Source organism: Schistocerca piceifrons, chromosome 2, assembly GCF_021461385.2.
Source record: "Schistocerca piceifrons isolate TAMUIC-IGC-003096 chromosome 2, iqSchPice1.1, whole genome shotgun sequence".
NCBI classification, from domain to species: domain Eukaryota; kingdom Metazoa; phylum Arthropoda; class Insecta; order Orthoptera; family Acrididae; genus Schistocerca; species Schistocerca piceifrons.
Window position 1 is genome coordinate 660440719 of NC_060139.1, and position 17753 is coordinate 660458471.

The 17753-nt window shown below is 38.1% G+C and overlaps 1 protein-coding gene across 6 annotated transcripts in view; it reads right to left on the bottom strand.

Moving 5' to 3' along the window:
* LOC124776982 (mitochondrial dicarboxylate carrier-like) overlaps positions 1 to 17401 on the bottom strand; it is a 153011-nt gene extending 135610 nt beyond the window's left edge. For 2 of the 6 annotated variants that reach the window (XR_007015676.1, XM_047252222.1), the window contains exons 1-2: positions 17009 to 17281; positions 15690 to 15797 (exon numbers count right to left, since the gene is read on the bottom strand). Coding sequence is in view for 4 of the 6 variants with exons in the window: in XM_047252222.1 (XP_047108178.1) it covers positions 15690 to 15794 (105 nt within the window). In the remaining 2 variants the exon portion in view is untranslated. Of the gene's footprint in view, positions 1 to 12440; positions 12863 to 15689; positions 15798 to 17008; positions 17287 to 17381 lie in introns of those variants that run through there. The other 4 variants (XR_007015677.1, XM_047252223.1, XM_047252224.1 and 1 more) reach the window with 4 other exon arrangements.
* Between the last annotated feature and the right edge of the window lie 352 nt (positions 17402 to 17753).

Below are 17753 nucleotides of genomic sequence, written 5' to 3' on the forward strand. Positions count from 1 at the left end.
GTTTGAATCCCGGTCAGGCACAAATTTTCATGCGCGTCCAGCAGCTATCTATACCTAATATAGCTGAGCCCAAGTTATTCACATTCAGCAAATTTATTTCAAAATGGTTTCAGATGGCTGTCTATTGTCATGCAAGTAAATCTTAAGTTTTCTGCGGTTTGTTTTTCTCAGAAGTTCTGTATGAAGTTAGTAGTACTGTCTCTGTGTTTGTGCCATTTTTCCTACGATGGGGAATGAGTCACTCAGTTTACAAATAAAACAAATTTTCTAAAAAATTGGCGATATGTTTACCATTTATATGATTGTCTTTTCCATTAATTTAAACAATGGATGGAATGTAACAATATTATGAAAAGGATATTTGCTACCCACCATATAGTGAAGATGCTGAGTTGTAGATAGGCACAACAAAAAGACTGTCGCACAATAAGCTTTCGGCCAAGAGGTCCTTTGTCAAAAATAGACAAAACACACATGACCACAGTCTCTGGCAGCTGAAGCCAGGCTACAATCAGCAGTGTATGATGGGAGAGAGGCAGCCAAGTGGGGGCAAGGAAGAGGCTGGGGGGACGGTAAAATGCTGCTGCGGAAGCATGCAGGGATTAGGTGGAGAGAGGGTAGGGCAGCTGGATGCAGTCGGGAGGTTAGAGGGAGGGTGGGGGTGGGGGAGAGAAGTTGCATGGGTAAAGGGGGGGGAGGGCGGTATTGGAAAAGAAGAGAAGTAAACAGACTGGGTGCATTGGCGGAATAGAGGGCTGTGTAGTGATGGAATAGGATCAGAGATGGAGCTCGATGGGTAAGGACCATGAGTAACAAAGGTTGAGGCCAGGAGGGTTACGGGAACGTAGATATATTGCAGGCAGAATTTCCACCTGCGCAAATTCAGAAACGCTGGTGTCAGTGGGAAGGATCCAGATGGCATGGGCTGTGAAGCAGACGTTGAAATGAAGAACATTGCACTGGGTGGAGTACTCAGCAACACGGTGGTCCAGTTGTTATTTGGCCACAGTTTGTGGGTGGCCATCCATGCGGACAGAAAGCTTGTTGATTGTCATGACCACATAGAATGCAGCACAATTACAGTCTGTAAAGGCCTCAGTGATACCCTCAGAGTAATTTGAGAGGGACTGCAGATGTGACAGCCACATGTGGCTAGACTGAATGGAAGGGACTTCTTGGTATCGAAAGGGTGGCAGCTGTCGAAGTATAGGTTTTGTTGGCAGTTGATAGATTTTATATGGACAGAGGTACTGATGCAGCCATCTTTGAGGTGCAGATCAACATCAAGGAATGAGGTGTTTTGGGTTAGGTAGGACCAGATGAAGGGAATGGGGGAGAAGGTGTGGAGGTTCTGGAGAAATGTGGATAAGCTGTCCTCTCCCTCGATCCAGATCACAAAGTTGTTATCAATGAGTCTGAACCAGGCGAAGGGTTTAGGATTCTGGGTGTTTAAAAAGTATTCCTCTAGATGGCCAATGAACACCTTGACACAAGATGGTGCCTTGCGGGTGCCCATAGCCGTACCCTGGATTTGTTTGTAGGTAATGCCTTCAAAGGACAAGTAATTGTTGGTGAGGATATAGTCGGTCATGGTGGCTGGGAAGAAGGTTGTTGGTTTGGAATACGTCAGCATTGGGAAAGGTAATGTTCAATAGCAGTAAGGTCATGGACATTAGGGATGTTAGTGTAAAGGGAGGCGGCATAAATAGTGATGAGCAGGGCACCATGTGGCAAAGGTACAGGAACTGTGGAGAGTCGGTGGAGAAAATGTTTGGTATTTTTTATATAGGATGGTAGGCTGTAGGTAATAGACTTAAGGTATTTGTCTATGAGAGCAGAAATTCTCTCAGGGGGGGAGGGACAGTAATCGGCCACGATGGGTCATCCTGGGTGGTTGGTAGGGGAGGGGGGGGGGGGGCGTTGGGTTGTTTGAGGAAAGAGACCAGACAGTGAGGTCATTGGTCTCATCAGATTAGGGACAGACAGGGAATTAAGTCAGCCATGCTCTTTCAAAGGAACCATCCCGGCATTTGCTTGAAGCATTTAGGGAAATCACGGAAAATCTAAATCAAGATGGCTGGACATGGGATTGAACCGCCATCCTCCCGCATGCGAGTGCAGTGTGCTAGCCACTGCGCCACCTCACTTGGTTGGGTTTACGGACTTTAGGAAGCATGTAGAAGGTAGTAGTTGGGGGGAGAAGCAGGGGTAAGGAGAGAGATGCACTTTGCTGAGAGGTCATGGGATGGCCCTGAGGATTTGAGGAGGGACTGGAGATCCTTCTGTACAACAAACACTTTATCCATCAATGATGGTCATCTCAAAACACAAGAAGCCATAAAACATTAGTGAAAAACCATGAAAATAAAACTTACTTTTTCATGTTTCCACCTCCGAAGTCTTCTGTTACCAATAATGAAAAAGTTTCAGGGTTTAGGGATTTAAGAATTACACCATGTGCCTTCCAGTTCTGATTCTTTTCAATACAAATGTCTAAATATTTAGAATTCCGTGTTTCATTTTTTTATTTTCCATTGTACATTATTTCTAATGGTGCAGTCAGGCCTTGTGCAGTCAGAGAAAAAATTAATAATTTTCACGGAAATTTTACTTATATTTTCGAGTGTTTGAAGGAAAGAAAAAAAAAGAGGCAAAAGAGAGAGAAGAAGAAGACAGTTGACAAAATGTCATCTGTATAAACTGATTCACAAACTGAAAACTGACATGTTCAGTGGAGAGACACTTCTGAAATCCAAACTGAATGTGACTACATATCTTACTCTGTAATGGGTTTGTTCTTGCTCTTGTGGATGCTTTTGCAATACCTTCAAGAAGGTGGTAGGGAGTCAAACTGGTTGGTAATTATTAATTTCTGTGTGTGGGGAGGCATCATAATGACGGACTGTAGGAGGATTCAGGGTGACTTGGACAAAATTTTTATTTGGCAAGATGACTGCCAGCTTGCTTTAAATCAGGGCTTAACAAATGGCCGGTTTTGAGCGCGAGTACTCGCGTCTGCTCAGGCACGTGCTCGCGAGTAGGTGCAAGGTCGCTGAGTAGGGAGGGAGGGGAAATGCGCGCGCACGTTTGAATAGGGCCGCAGCGTGCCTATTGAATTCGTGCCGACTGTGTAATGTTTAAAGTACTACTATCAGCTCTAACAGTCACTTCACTGGTTAAGAATCATGTCAAGTCGCCGTTGTGTAACCCCAACCATGCTTTCGCAGTTCAACCCCCATTGGGAGGAATTGTATCTGTTTACAGAAAAAGATGGTGTTGCAAAATGTTTAGTATGTCACAAAATGCTGAATTCTTTTAGGAAATTTAATTTGCAGCGACATTATATGTCATACCACACGAAAGACTACGGAAGTGGAAAATGTGATGGATCAGATCGTGCACAGGAAGTTATTAAAGTTAAAAGAAAGCTATCCGAAGAAGATCTGGACGATGAAGAAAAATCAACTAAGGCAGCTCTCAGAGTGAGTTACAAAATTGCTTTGCTTTTAGCAAAATCCCTGCACCCCTTCACTATGGCGATTTAATAAAAGTATGTTCGGTAGTTGCAGCGGAACATTTGAGTCCATCTCAAGTTGAACAGTTTCGGATTGTGCCATTATCTAACATGACTATTATGCGTCGCATACAGGACATGGCAGACGACGTCCAGAGCCAGCTTGCAAATATCTGTAAGGATTTTATGGCGTACTGTCTAGCTCTGGACGAAAGTGTTGATATCACTGGAACAGTGCAGCTTACCATATTTATTAGAGGTGTTAATAGAGATCTTCAGGTGAGGGAGGAGCTCCTCGATGTAGTAGCCATGAAGAACACTACAACCGGAGGTGATATTTTAAGTAGTGTTGAAGAAAGTGTTGAAAATATAGGATTGTCATGGAATTCTTTAGTTTCAGTGTCTACAGACGGTGCACCAGCGATGACAGGGAAAAAGTCAGGTTTTGTTGCGCTGTTGAAGGAGAATATGCAAAAACTGATCGTGCCAAATGAAATAAGGGGCGTTCACTTTGTGATCCACCAGGAAAACTTATGTGCAAAGAGTATCACTCTAAAAAATGTGATGAGTGTTGTTGTTCGTACAAACAATTATATAAGGAAGCATGGGCTTCAACACAGGGAATTTAAAAGCTTTCTTGAGCATGAAAGCCAGTATGGTAGCCTGCCTTATTACAGCGAGGTCCGCTGGCTTAGTCGTGGCGAATTATTAAATCGATTTTTTTGCCTATTAGATGGGATAAATAAGTTCATGGAAATAAATAACATGTGTGTTCCTGAATTGAAAGAGCCTTCATGGAAATGTGATCTTGCGTTCTTAGCAGATTTAACTAGCCATCTGAATGCTTTGAACATTTCACTACAAGGTAAAGATCTGCTAATTACTCGTTTCATAGATCGAACACAAGCTTTTAAAATGAAATTGACGCTTTGGGTGGGTCAACTGGAAACAGGAAATCTAGCTCATTTTCCTAAATTATCATCCGTGCAAGATGTTCACAAAGACTGTGAACGTTATTCACATAGTTTAGTTGCCCTTAAGGAAGAATTTGATCAACGCTTTCAAGATCTGACAGCACTAGACAGTGATTTTGATCTGTTCTCCTCTCCATATTCAGCGAATATTGAAGAGATTCGTCCTGAGCTGCAACTAGAAATTATTGACCTCCAGTGGGACAGAGAATACAGAGACAAATGTCAGAACAAGAAAAACATTTTGGAATTCTACAGACACTTCCCTCAGGATAGATTTCCTCGTTTGCACAAATTGGCGGCTACAATAATATCAATGTTCAGTTCCATGTATGTTTGTGAACAACTGTTCGCTGCAATGAAATGTAACAAGACGCACCTGAGAAACGCATTGTCTGATCGAAATTTAAACTGCACGCTGCGCCTACAATGCACAAGAACAATTACTCCGAACATAGACGCAATTGTAAAGAGAAAAAAGTACAAGATAACCGAGAATTCCACACTTCAGTGACATCATTTATTGTGTAACAGTTCACAAATTAATATGAATGTAGAGGCATACACTAAGCTAATAAAATTATGTGGCACGTGTACATTCTCCTTTATTTGTTTCATTTGTCGCAGTAATAATTCGTGAGTGATATCCCTGCAGGTGGCTGCGGATTTACATTGACTGACGGCAGCTGTTGTGTGCCCCACGTGACTCTCCCCACTCTCCGCTCTGGTCCGGTAGTGGGGGTAGTGTGCTCGCGCTGCTCCGTGCTCGCGCCTTGCTGCTCACAGCTTGCTCCGCGAGCACGTATGTTGTGAAGCCCTGCTTTAAATGCAGATGGATAAAAGAAACATACACGTAACATTCAAATACAGTATTAACAATATGATCCTTGGTAAATGACTTGAAACCAAATTACTATATAAGGTCAATTATAGAGTAGGCAACTGGTTGACAGTGGTTTATTGGGGAAGTATTGAGCACTTATAAAGAAGAAGTGTGTGGCTGCTTATGTAACCTATTTTTGGAAATTGAGTGTTTGTGATCCCCACCATCCAGTTTAAAAATAAGTCATAAAACCAATTCAGAGGTCTGCTGCTAAACTTGCTTCCAGTATGAGATTATCACATAGACGCTTTGTGTGCTTAAATGGGAATCCTTTAAGGGAAGAAATCTTTTTGTGGAACACTGATAAATTTTAGACAGCCAGTATCTGTGACAGACTGTTAAATCATTCTACTACCTCCAATGCACATATTGCATGATGACTGTACTAACTAGAACTCAGTTTTTTGCATATTTGCATGATAGCATATATAAGTGCATATAAAGGGTATTAGAGTGTATTCAACTAATTTGTGCATCCTTATGCATATATCTTAATTTCTCAGCAACGATTCTTGAAATATAAATATTTCATCACAATACTTTAAGAAGAGGAGGAAGACCCACGTAAATTTCTCTTTTATTGCTCTGCTTGTGTAGAACGATTTTTATCTTTAACATTTCTGAATCCATAAAAGGGCACTAAAATTCAGGATAAGATAGCTATTAACAATTAGTAGCTCCTGATACAGTACAAAAAATGTGCTGCACAACAGCTGAACGTAAACCAAATAGCATTCAATAAATGCTACAAATCTCTAAAGTTCGGTGTGGCCATTGTATCATAAAACTTGATATGGTTTGTGTTACTGTTATCATTGTTGTTGTTGTTGTGATCTTCAGTCCAGAAACTGGTTTGATGCAGCTCTTCATACTACTCTATCCTGTGCAAGGTTCATCATCTCCAAGTAACTACTACAACCTTCATCCTTCGGAATCTGTTTAGCATATTCATGCCTTGGTCTCTTGGTGGACGATAAATAGTTTGGACAAGAAGAGAATAGAAGCTTTCGAAATTTGGTGCTACAGAAGAATGCTGAAGATTAGATGGGTAGATCACATAACTAATGAGGAGGTATTGAATAGAATTAGGGAAAAGAGAAATTTGTGGCACACCTTGACTAGAAGAAGGGATCAGTTGGTAGGACATATTCTGAGGCATCAAAGGATCAACAATTTAGTATTGGAGGGCAGTGTGGAGGGTAAAAATCGTAGAGGGAGACCAAGAGATGACTATACTATGCAGATTCAGAAGGATGTAGATTGCAGTAGGTACTGGGAGATGAAGAAGCTTGCACAGGATAGAGTAGCGTGGAGACCTGCATCAAACCAGTCTCTGGACTGAAGACCACAACAATGACAACAATAACATGAGTACACAAACAACGAAACTACTAACTAGAAACCTGTCGAGAGGTATGAACCATCAAGTGTCGCATAGTCATATACCTTTGTGTGAATCATGATGTGTGTTTGTGCAGCCTGATTCTTCGATCTTATCATCTGGAGATAAGTTGTAGGTTATTGGAAACCACAGAGAATATGAAGGACTTCTGTGATAGAAGTAGATGAATATGGAAAGAGGGGAAAAAATAGGCAGGTACTCCAATGATAAGTAAGTAAGGAAAGAAGAGAAATGGTTGCTAAGATCGAAGAAGAGAAAGAAGATACTCCCAAAGACAGGAAACCCTTTCCATCCCCCTTCCCCAGGATCCCTAGCTCACTAGTACTTGAGTGAAAAGCCAGAGGAGGTATGTTGTTAAATCGTCTAATACAGAACAGACATTCTCACCTTCACCATTGATGTCCCTGAAGAAAATCTTAGCAACCCCTATGGAATGGCAAATGGTGAAGAATCCGTCACACTTGCATGTGAGGGTTGTTTGAAAGATGTGCTGTGTGTGTTCTGTGTTAGTCATGATTCATATGTTGGTGTACAATGTTTTATTGTACAGTACAATACCCACCCCTTCCAAAAATTATACAAACCCTCCCATTTACATCACATTTCATAAAAGGTATAAAATATTCTATACTAAATAGAAAATTATACACTACTGTATAATAGTTGTTTAAATTAGTCATACAATATTGTGTTTTCCATAAATATAATGTCCTATTCAGTTTACTCCATTTATGTTGTCTAGGTATCAATCTGTTTAAATAGTACCATCATATTACACTTTTCACGATCATAATATTCTTGTTCTGCTTATTTCATCTAGAGATCACTGTTCATTCATGATTCTCTTAAGTTTTCTACCTGACTGTCATAACCAGTTTCCTACAAACTAAAATTTAGGATAGTTCAAGATTTTAGAAATAGATTATAGAATAGTTCAAGATTTGAAGAGAATTCTGTGCAGGAAAACTATCTTGGAAGAAACACCGAAAACAACTCGGGGTCTGATGGTCGTCACTCCGCCAGTTAACTCAGAATGTTAACATCCCTGGGGGATAAAGATGAATCCGCCCAAATCCCATGGAACTGATATTAACCAAGGATGTAGAGAGATATCTTAGTAGGGGTAAGATAGATACTGCCTACAGGAAAATTAAAGACGCTGTGGGAGAAAAGGGAACCACATGTATGAATATTAGGAGCTCTGATGGAAACCCAGTTCTAAGCAAAGAAGAGAAAGCAGGAAGGTGGAATGAGTATACACAGGGTCTGTACAAGGGTGATGTACTTGAGAACAATATTATGGAGATGGAAGAGGACGTAGATGAAGATGAAATGGGAGATATGATACTGCATGAAGAGTTTGACAGAGCACTGGAAGACCTAGGTCCAAACAAGGTCCTGGGAGTAGACAACATTCCATTAGAACTACTGATAACCTAGGGAGAGCCAGCCATCCAGCCATGACAAAACTATACCATGTGGTGAGCAAGATGTATGAGACAGAAGAAATACCCTCAGATTTCAAGAAGAATATAATAATTCCAATCCCAAAGAAAGCAGGTGTTGACAGGTGTGAAAATTACCAAACTATCAGTTTAATAAGTCACAGCTGCAAAATACTAACATGAATTCTTTACAGATGAATGTAAAAACTGGTAGAAGCTGACATTCGGGAATTTCAGTTTGCATTCCATAGAAATGTTGGAACACGAGGCAATACTGACCTTATGACTTATCTTAGAAGATAGATTAAGGAAAGGCAAACCTACGTTTATACCATTTGTAGACTTAGAGAAAGCTTTTGATAATGTTGACCGGGATACTCTCTTTCGAATTCTGAAAGTGGCAGGGGTCAAATACAGGGAGCGAAAGGCTATATACAATTCGTACAGAAACCAGATGACAGTTATAAGAGTTAAGGGGCATGAAAGGGATGCAGTGGTTGGGAAGGGAGTGAGCCAGGGTTGTAGCCTATCTCCGATGTTATTCAATCTATGTACTGAGCAAGCAGTAAAGGAAACAAAAGAAAAATTTGGAGTAGGAATTAAAACCCATGGAGAACAAATAAAAACTTTGAGGTTCGCAGATGACATTGTAATTCTGTCAGAGACAGCAGAGGACCTGGAAGGGCAGTTGAATGGAATGGACAGTGTCTTGAAAGGAAGATATAAGATGAACATCAACAAAAGCAAAATGAGGATAATGGAATGTAGTCGAATCAAATTGGGTGATGCGAAGGGTATTAGATTAGGAAATTAGACACTTAAAGCAGTAAATGAATTTTGCTATTTGGGGAGCAAAGTAACTGATGATGGTCGAAGTAGAGAGGATATAAAATGTAGACTGGCAATGGCAAGGAAAGCGTATCTGAAGAAGAGAAATTTGTTAACATCGAGTATAGATTTAAGAGTCAGGAAGTCATTTCTGAAAGTATTTGTACGGAGTGTGGCCATGTATGGAAGTGAAACAGGGACAATAAATAGTTTGGTCAAGAAGAGAATAGAAGCTTTCGAAATGTGGTGCTACAGAAGAATGCTGGAGATTAGATGGGTAGATCACGTAACTAATGAGGAGGTACTGAATAGAATTGGGGAGAAGAGGAATTTGTGGCACAACTTGACTAGAAAAAGGGACTGGTTGGTAGGACGTGTCCTGAGGCATCAAGGGATCACCAGTTTAGTATTGGAGGGCAGCGTGGAAGGTAAAAATCATAGAGGGACACCAAGGCATGAATAGACTAAGCAGATTCAGAAGGATTTAGGTTGCAGTAAGTATTTGGAAATGAAGAAGCCTGCACAAAATAGAGCAGCATGGAGAGCTGCAACAAACCAGTCTCTGGACTGAAGACAACAACAACAAAACATTGGTAAGTTGATCTGTGTACCACTTAATCTTCTTCTTTACATGTTTGCTTTTAAGACTAATTTTTATAAGAGGAGAAAAAGTATACCACAAATCTAATAAATTTTAATGAAGTTTCATTTATTCCCATTTGACATTGGTATATACTGTCCCACTACATATTTCTAGGTTTCAGCCTGAATTGGTTCACTATTTCTTCCTCTTGCCCTCTGACCCATGCTACCTTTCCTATAGCATTGGCATATGTATTAGAAGGGAATCCTACAGTTTTGTTTTGGTTAAGACTAAGGAGTATTTGACAATGGCCTGCAAATCCCCAACCAACAATAGTGACAGCGTACAAATCCTTTTCAAAGTTAACAATGGTGTTACTGATACATGTTCCAATGGTGTTACTGATACATGTTCCATCACATATGGCATTTCTACAGCTATTATATAGACTGAACAATCTGAGGTGGTTAGTAATGACTTACTGACTTGGTCCGTCTCATTTCTATATTGAAGTCCCCACAGACAGCAATTTTTTACTCAAAGAAAATACCCATGGTATCACTTGGAGAGCTGGAGATACTTATAATGGTCAGGTTACAATCCACAAGATTTACACAACTGAATTCCCCATCTGTTTCAGAACAGTATGTGCTATGATCTATTTTTGTGAATCTTGTACCGTCTTAAACAAACATGCCTGCCCCACTCTTTTTTTCACTTCCCAACACATTACATCGGTAGCAACATGTCCCTGAGAAACAAAGAAAACTACCTCATTACTCCTCAGTCAATGATCTGAAACACATATAACATCTACTTTTTCGTTACTGCAGAAATGCTCAAATACCACAATTTCTTCCTAATGCTACATAAACTCACTTACATCACAGTTAGTGTTTTATTAATATGAGGATATTTTTTGGTCATATTTACAGTATTCAGTGTCACATTCTGTCCTGTGTCCTGGTGAGGTCCCAAAAATCCTTGAGAAGCACAGGTTTCCTGCACCTCATGGATTGTGTCTGGGCTGTGGTTAGTAGCTTGCTGCTACTGCTGTTTTTTTCCATCTCTGTTTTCACTGATGATGGCACTGCTGTTACAGATACCTCGGGTGCTTGATTTGCACTATTACTGTGCTCTCCTGTGAATTTCTGGTGTTTCTTTGAGATGTTTCTGGAAGCTGAGAAATCTTCATACAGGGTAGCCCACCATATGTTGTATCAGGCACATTATCTGACTTTGTTCTTCTGATTCTTCCAATGAACTGGTGTCATTTGAGATGTTCCCTTCCTTTAACACCAGCTAACAGGTGGCTGGGAGTGAAGTAAAATTACATTTGATTCTTTACATAGCATACATGAGAGGTGTGACCTCTGTAGCATCACCCTGCAGTATCTGAGATCTTATCTTATTTACCATTTCTAAATCTTTCATATTATAATGTTTTTTTTTCCTCTCTTTTTTCCTTGTCTATTTAAGTGAGAACAGTGTGTAGTGTGGAATCTTCCCAAAATTCCTAATGTTCACAAATATCGCATTTTCAAAACGACAGCAGATATTCCACATCTCTGTATTACCACTTTCAGTATTTTTGTTGACACACGACCGCTCTGCCAAGTCACGTTGATGTGACACTGGAAAAAGGATGATATTTGTTCCTCTCAGCTCACATAGTCTTCTTTCAAGTGAGATTAAGAGGGTTTTCTTTTTTTTTTATGTCTTTCAATCCCACCAGGAACATGGAAATGTCTGTGTTAGTTAGTAAAGAAATGTATGATGTGACTGCACTAAATTTCATTCCTGGCTTTGTTATGCAAGTTAACTTCTGACTGCTTTCACTCCTATTTCATCCGCTATACTTCACTCCTGGCTGTCTGCATACAGCTCAATTTTACTTGTGCTACCTGTTCAGTAATTACCGACTTCCGGTCTCCCTTGGCAGCACATGAGGTCTTGTTTTGTACTGTTTTTTCTTTCCTTTTTGTTAAGCGAGTCTAATGGTGCCTCAGGAGAACAGCTTAACAGTGGCAAATTTTTTGAGACCACTTTCACATTTGGTTACTTAAACAGTGGCAGCAATATTCTGCTTCCAATAAATTATAAAGGTTTAATAGTTTACTGTGTAAAAGTTTTCTGGGATATTTAATTTGCCCTGAATTACTACTGTCTAAGGCTGCTGCTTTCCCATTCTTCATAGTTTTCAATACTAAAATCAACTCCTCCATAGTTATTTCATTTAGTCCCCCCTAGATATATTTCCCTCCACACCCATGGTTTTTGGTGTGTCCAATAAACTAATCAAAAATGTTCAAATGTGTCTGAAATCTTATGGGACTGCTAAGGTCATCAGTCCCTAAGCTTACACACTACTTAACCTAAATTATCCTAAGGACAAACACACACACTCCCACGCCCGAGGGAGGACTCGAACCTCCGCCGGGACTAGCCGCATAGTCCATGACTGTAGCGCCCTAGACCACTCGGCTAATCCTGCGTGGCAATAAACTAATCCAGCCCCTTAGTCAAATTATGCCATAACAGACATTTTTTCTTCACTCATATTAATACTTGTACCCTATGGAAGAAAAGATGTTTTATCACTTCTTACTCAGTGATATTTAAAGAAATTGTGTCTATTTTTGTTTTGTATTTTCACGGCTTTATATGACAGTGGCTCTCCATGAATACCATCTTATGTGTTACAAACATAACAACCTGAGGCTTGTTGGTAAGTGACTCTCAGAATTATTTTTAGAATAATTATTATTTCTTTTATAAATATTGTGATAGGTTGGAAAAGAGTTCATCACTTACTTCATACATGCCCTTGGCTTCTTCAGCTTCTTGGGAGAAAAATGTTAACCCTTAATTCTTAATGTACATCTTCCTTTATGATGCTTTGTCTACTGATTTCTTTATTGCATTTTAATGTTTGACCACTCAGCTCCAGTATCATTAGGAATGTAGTTAGTTCCTAATTGCTCTATCAATGTGTTGTGATAAAGCACTTCAATATGTATTTCTTCCAACAAATAAACTTTATGAACTTCTTGTTGTTATATTATTTGTGATATGTACTTCTCCATTTAGGAAACCTCTCTATCTGAAATATGGTGAAATCGTCAGATCCTACATGGTTAACTGACTGTACGTTATTTGCCTTTTCCTGTTTCTTATATCTTTCTTCCTCCATTATAGCAAGATGGTCTCTTCTTTAACCTATAAGAGTACTGTACCTGAGCAAATAAAATACAGGTGCAATGATAAATTCATTTTTAGCTTATGGGTCATTCCATGTTAAAGAGACTTTGTGACAAAAAAATTAAAATGACAATATTACAAATATAACCTTAAAAATGCCAAGTTAAAAGTACATTTGTTCATTGCAAAATAATCATGAACATGAAAAAATTAAATTTCTACCTTCACTAAGCGTTTAAAGTGCACTACTCTATGATACCACAGAGAGGTATGTTTTATGCTATTTCCAGATGAGTATTAGTTGTGTTATCTATGGCTGATTGTTCTATTGTTGCAAAGAATATTGAAGTCAACATTGTTATAGCTCATAATAATTCATTTTCTTTATTTTGTTAGTTTTATAATATATATGCAGCTTGTAACCCCCCTAACAAAAAAGATACAAAAGTTTAATTTGTAATCTAGTAAATTTGTTCTGTACAATACCTTTCTGTAAAAGTGAGGTTATGCACATGTTTTACAATATCATACCATTACATGGCGTTTTGAAATCTTATTTAATACTCTTAGAGCTGTTACGGGTGTTACTAATTTTTGTTTCGGGTGTTACTTAACACATGTGTAACACCCGTAACTTGAATTGGAAGGTTTAATGCCACCTTCATCTTTGGTAGGTCTAGGCCCTACATTTAAATTATAACCAAAGGGTATTATTATGAATGAAAAAAGTTTTTTTAACTATGTTTATTACATATGAAAACAGTTTTAAGCATGAAAACTAAAATTTTTATTCCTCTGCATACATTTCTTTAAGCACTACACCTACATTATAAAAGTTAATTAGAGCATTAACCTGACTCAACTGATGTTCTCCTAAAATGTTAATTATACCCAAAATTCTTTAGATTACATATAGTTTATGTTTTCCATTCTAACTTTTCCAAGAACAACAATATTTCTAACCTCAGTTTTAAATTTTATATAGGCCCAGTAAACTGCTTATTGAGGCAAATTCTAGTCATTCATAAGAGCCTATGTTTAACAATGTACTGTGCTGGGCAGTTCAAAAACAAATATACTCTGTCCAATCTATGTTATTTTGAGAGAGACTTTGGACTGACAGTTGAGTGGAATTTTTTGCCAGTTCACATGGTAAAGGAGCCATGGATGGCATTGGAGGTGCACTGAAGAGGAGCATGTGTACAGCTGTTAGATCTAGGAAAATTATTATTAACAACACAATTGACTGTTATGACTACACTCTGAAGAATTTTTCTAAAATTAAGGTATTATGTGTTGATAACATAACAGTGGAGCATAACCGTCCTATTTTGGATGAAAGGTGGAAAATTTTACAAGGGATTCCTCAAATTCAGGGCTGCCATCACTTTTGGCCTTATAACACAACTGATTTGCTGGTTTCAAAAACAGCAGAGTCATTAATGACAAGGGTGTCAGTATTTATTACTGAGGAGGCCAAAGTTAAAACATTACATGCAAAAAGATGCATAAACTTCCATGAAGTGTGCAGTTCTGATGATTCTGATCAGGAGACTGTTTCACTATCTGAATCACAAGACAATATTGGAAGTGCTTGTGAGTTAAGCCTAACTAATAAAATTGAAAAGTCTGATTTAAAATTTGGGTTATTTGTCTTGGATGACATTCCACATGACAAAAAGAAGCCAACCCTATCCAAAATTCAATACTGTTACTTGGGAATCTGCCAGAGTGAGGTTGAAGAAGAGGAGGATGTGAAAATAATGTTTCTGAAGTCAGTAGGAAAAAGTAAAACACTTTTTAAACTAGATGAAACTGATGTTTGTTTTGTGAAATTCAGTCAAGTACTATCTAAGGTAACAACACCAGAAATCAAACAACAAGGGAACCGTTTGTACTATGACTTCAATTTTGAATTGGATGTTGCTGAAAAAGATTATTAAAAAGTTTTTAAACCTATCAATAATAAGAAAACATTTTTGTCATAAATTTGTTAGGCCTACAAAATGAGGTAAATGTAAGTAACGATATCTTGGCCTAGTTGTGCTTTAAAACTGTAACAAATTTTTTTGTTTAATAAATAGCTTTATCCTTCAAATATGTTTTCTTAAGTACATACTTCTATTCCAAATAAACTATAATACTTCTTTTCTTTTTATGCAATTGTAAGAGGCAGATTTATTCCTTTAAGAATGAAATCTGATGCATCTATGTAACACCCGTAACATTTAATGTAACACCCGTAACAGCAAAAAATATATAAATACTGAGTTATGATGTCCAAAAAGATAAAAATTTATATTTCAAAATAAAATTTGGGGCAATACCTCGTAACAGTTGTTTTACAAGAATAAAAGCTTCATCAAGTTTGCAGAAATTAGAGAATTCCCTAACTCATAATAGGGGCCAGGTCTACTTTTGGTAACACCCGTAACACTACTTTTTTGAGTAATAACCAGGAGAAGAATAAAACAATTCCAGTATCAACATTTATAACATGAAATATAATGTAAGCCTTAAAAGTTTTCAATATTAAATCCAATAAATATTTTTCCTTACATTATTTTTCCTGATTTTAAGGTGTGTGCATGTAACACCCGTAATTATGGAATTGCCCTTATCCTTCTCATATGTTTTGATGTAAAACATTGATTCTTTCACATATATACACATTTTACAAGTTTTAATGAGAAATGAAGGATATATTATGCAACTGATGGGATGCACATTCCTAACTCCTCTGCTACTTTCCTCTTCCCTCAATTTTTGTTATCATTCTCCACAGTATATAAATATGGCAAGGAGTTACTTAATCCAATTCCATACTCCTAAAGAAATGCACAGTAACAGATTAAGGCCTACCTTCACTGTGTCAAGGCACTGCGTGAAGCAACAAGCACCAGCTGAGGCGACACCACCCATCCACCACGTAGCGATACGCCTTTCTTCTCCTGTATTCCGCATCATTATCTGTAGACAACAGAGACAGTCATTGGATATATGTAGTTGCAGCGCAGTACAAGACACATCACAAAGGTAATATCTTACACAGATAAAAATTAAAAACAGCACAACTGTTATGGCTGTTTCCTTTTACAAAAGGAAGGATCAATGAAATTACTTGCCTGTTGGTCCACATGGAAATTCAGTTTTGAAATAAAGAAATAACAATCAAAAAGTTCTAACATTCTGAATGGTGACTGAACTATCTCACCTTATAACCAAAACAAAACTAATATAAACTGAAATATGAAAAATTGAGCAGAATCTACAGGCTCTGTTTCATCCAAATCACATGAACTTTTCGTAATTTTATATGCATTATGCCCACACATTAACATGGTTCGAAGCAATATTGACTGTTAACACGAAACTAAGATTTTTATCTTACATATTAATTTCATTTATTTCAAATGTTGAATGGCAGTTTTCTTCTCTATTTTCCTCCCTCTTCGTTATTAATATTGTTCATTTTATTTTAGGCTTATTGGAATACAAATTAAGATGTTTGCACAGAATGATCCATTGTATCTGACTATGGAATGCTTAAGGGGGAATATCACAATCTACATCATTAATGAGTATTGTGTGAAGCAAAAATTTTGAGATGAGGAAATAGGAATGTGATGAGCTAAGGTCATCCGGAATCCAAAATTAGTAATACGATTTCCATAATTCTCAACAGTGAAGCTTTATGTATGTCAAACTTCACACTCATATGCCTGTATTCTGTTTTCATTAACAGCCTTTAACAATCACAAAATACTACAAAGGTATCAAGGGCAAGGATGGGGAAGTAATCGGTTGTATCCTTTCCAAGGAATTATTCCGACATTCGCCGTAAGTTTTCGGACAACCACGAAAAAGCTAAACCTCGATACCCGGACGCCATTCCAGCAACAAATGAAACTCCTTTCCGACAATAAGTATGCAAAGCAGGGCATATTAAACTACTGCTGCAAGACAATCCTCCGGACTGACAGACTAAAACCATCCCACTAGTAATAACAAAACTATCAAGCTTTCAAAGCGACTAATAATAGTCTGTGATTTCAATTGCTTCTGTGGCTACGGATGGAAATTATTTTTCATTTGTAGTAGCACTACTCCATTTTGAAATCATTTACTGGGCAAGCAGATGACACGTGTTTTATTTTCATCAGGAATGTAAACAAACATACCTTGCTCGCCACATTTATTTAGCAAAGATGTTCAAGCCAAAAACAGTGACTTTGACCGACGGCTCGCGTTTACCACCATGCTTCTTACTGAATCATATCTAGAAAATACCGTGTATTTACTGGCACTTTTACTTCGTGTGTACTGTAGCTAATGTTAGCAACTGTTGAGATGTTTCAGTTCCTTTCGACGAATGAGGGAAGGGACGTGATCACGAGTTTACCGTGAATAATCTGTCTCCAGTTTCTTTCAATTATTGTTTACAAGGACACAGCGATACCAGAGGACATTATGGCCATCATATTTGCATTAATCTTATCTTATCTCCAAGATTCTACTTTAGGACACAAGTAATTGCGAAGACTATATAGATACTTGATATTTCGTATTATCGCGAAAGATGTCAACAGTTTGCTGTAGGCTTCATCGTATAAATCTTGAAAGTTGATTCCTTTGTAGCACTCTTCATCGAAAGAGGAGTTTAGTCAGGAGCTGTCATCTCATTTTCCTACATTTCTAGTATCCAATAATTAATCTAATGTTCTGCCTCTAAACTTATATACCGTCGAATTGTTTACCTTATGTAAATAACAGAATTTTCATTTAGAAAATATTTGTCCATTACTTTGCATCGTTGGACCCATGTCAAGATAGCGTCTTTACTTTAGAAAAGCTTTAAGCCAGTATAATTTGATGGTAACACTTCTGTGACATAATATGAAATTTATAATTGGTTTGAGTATGACA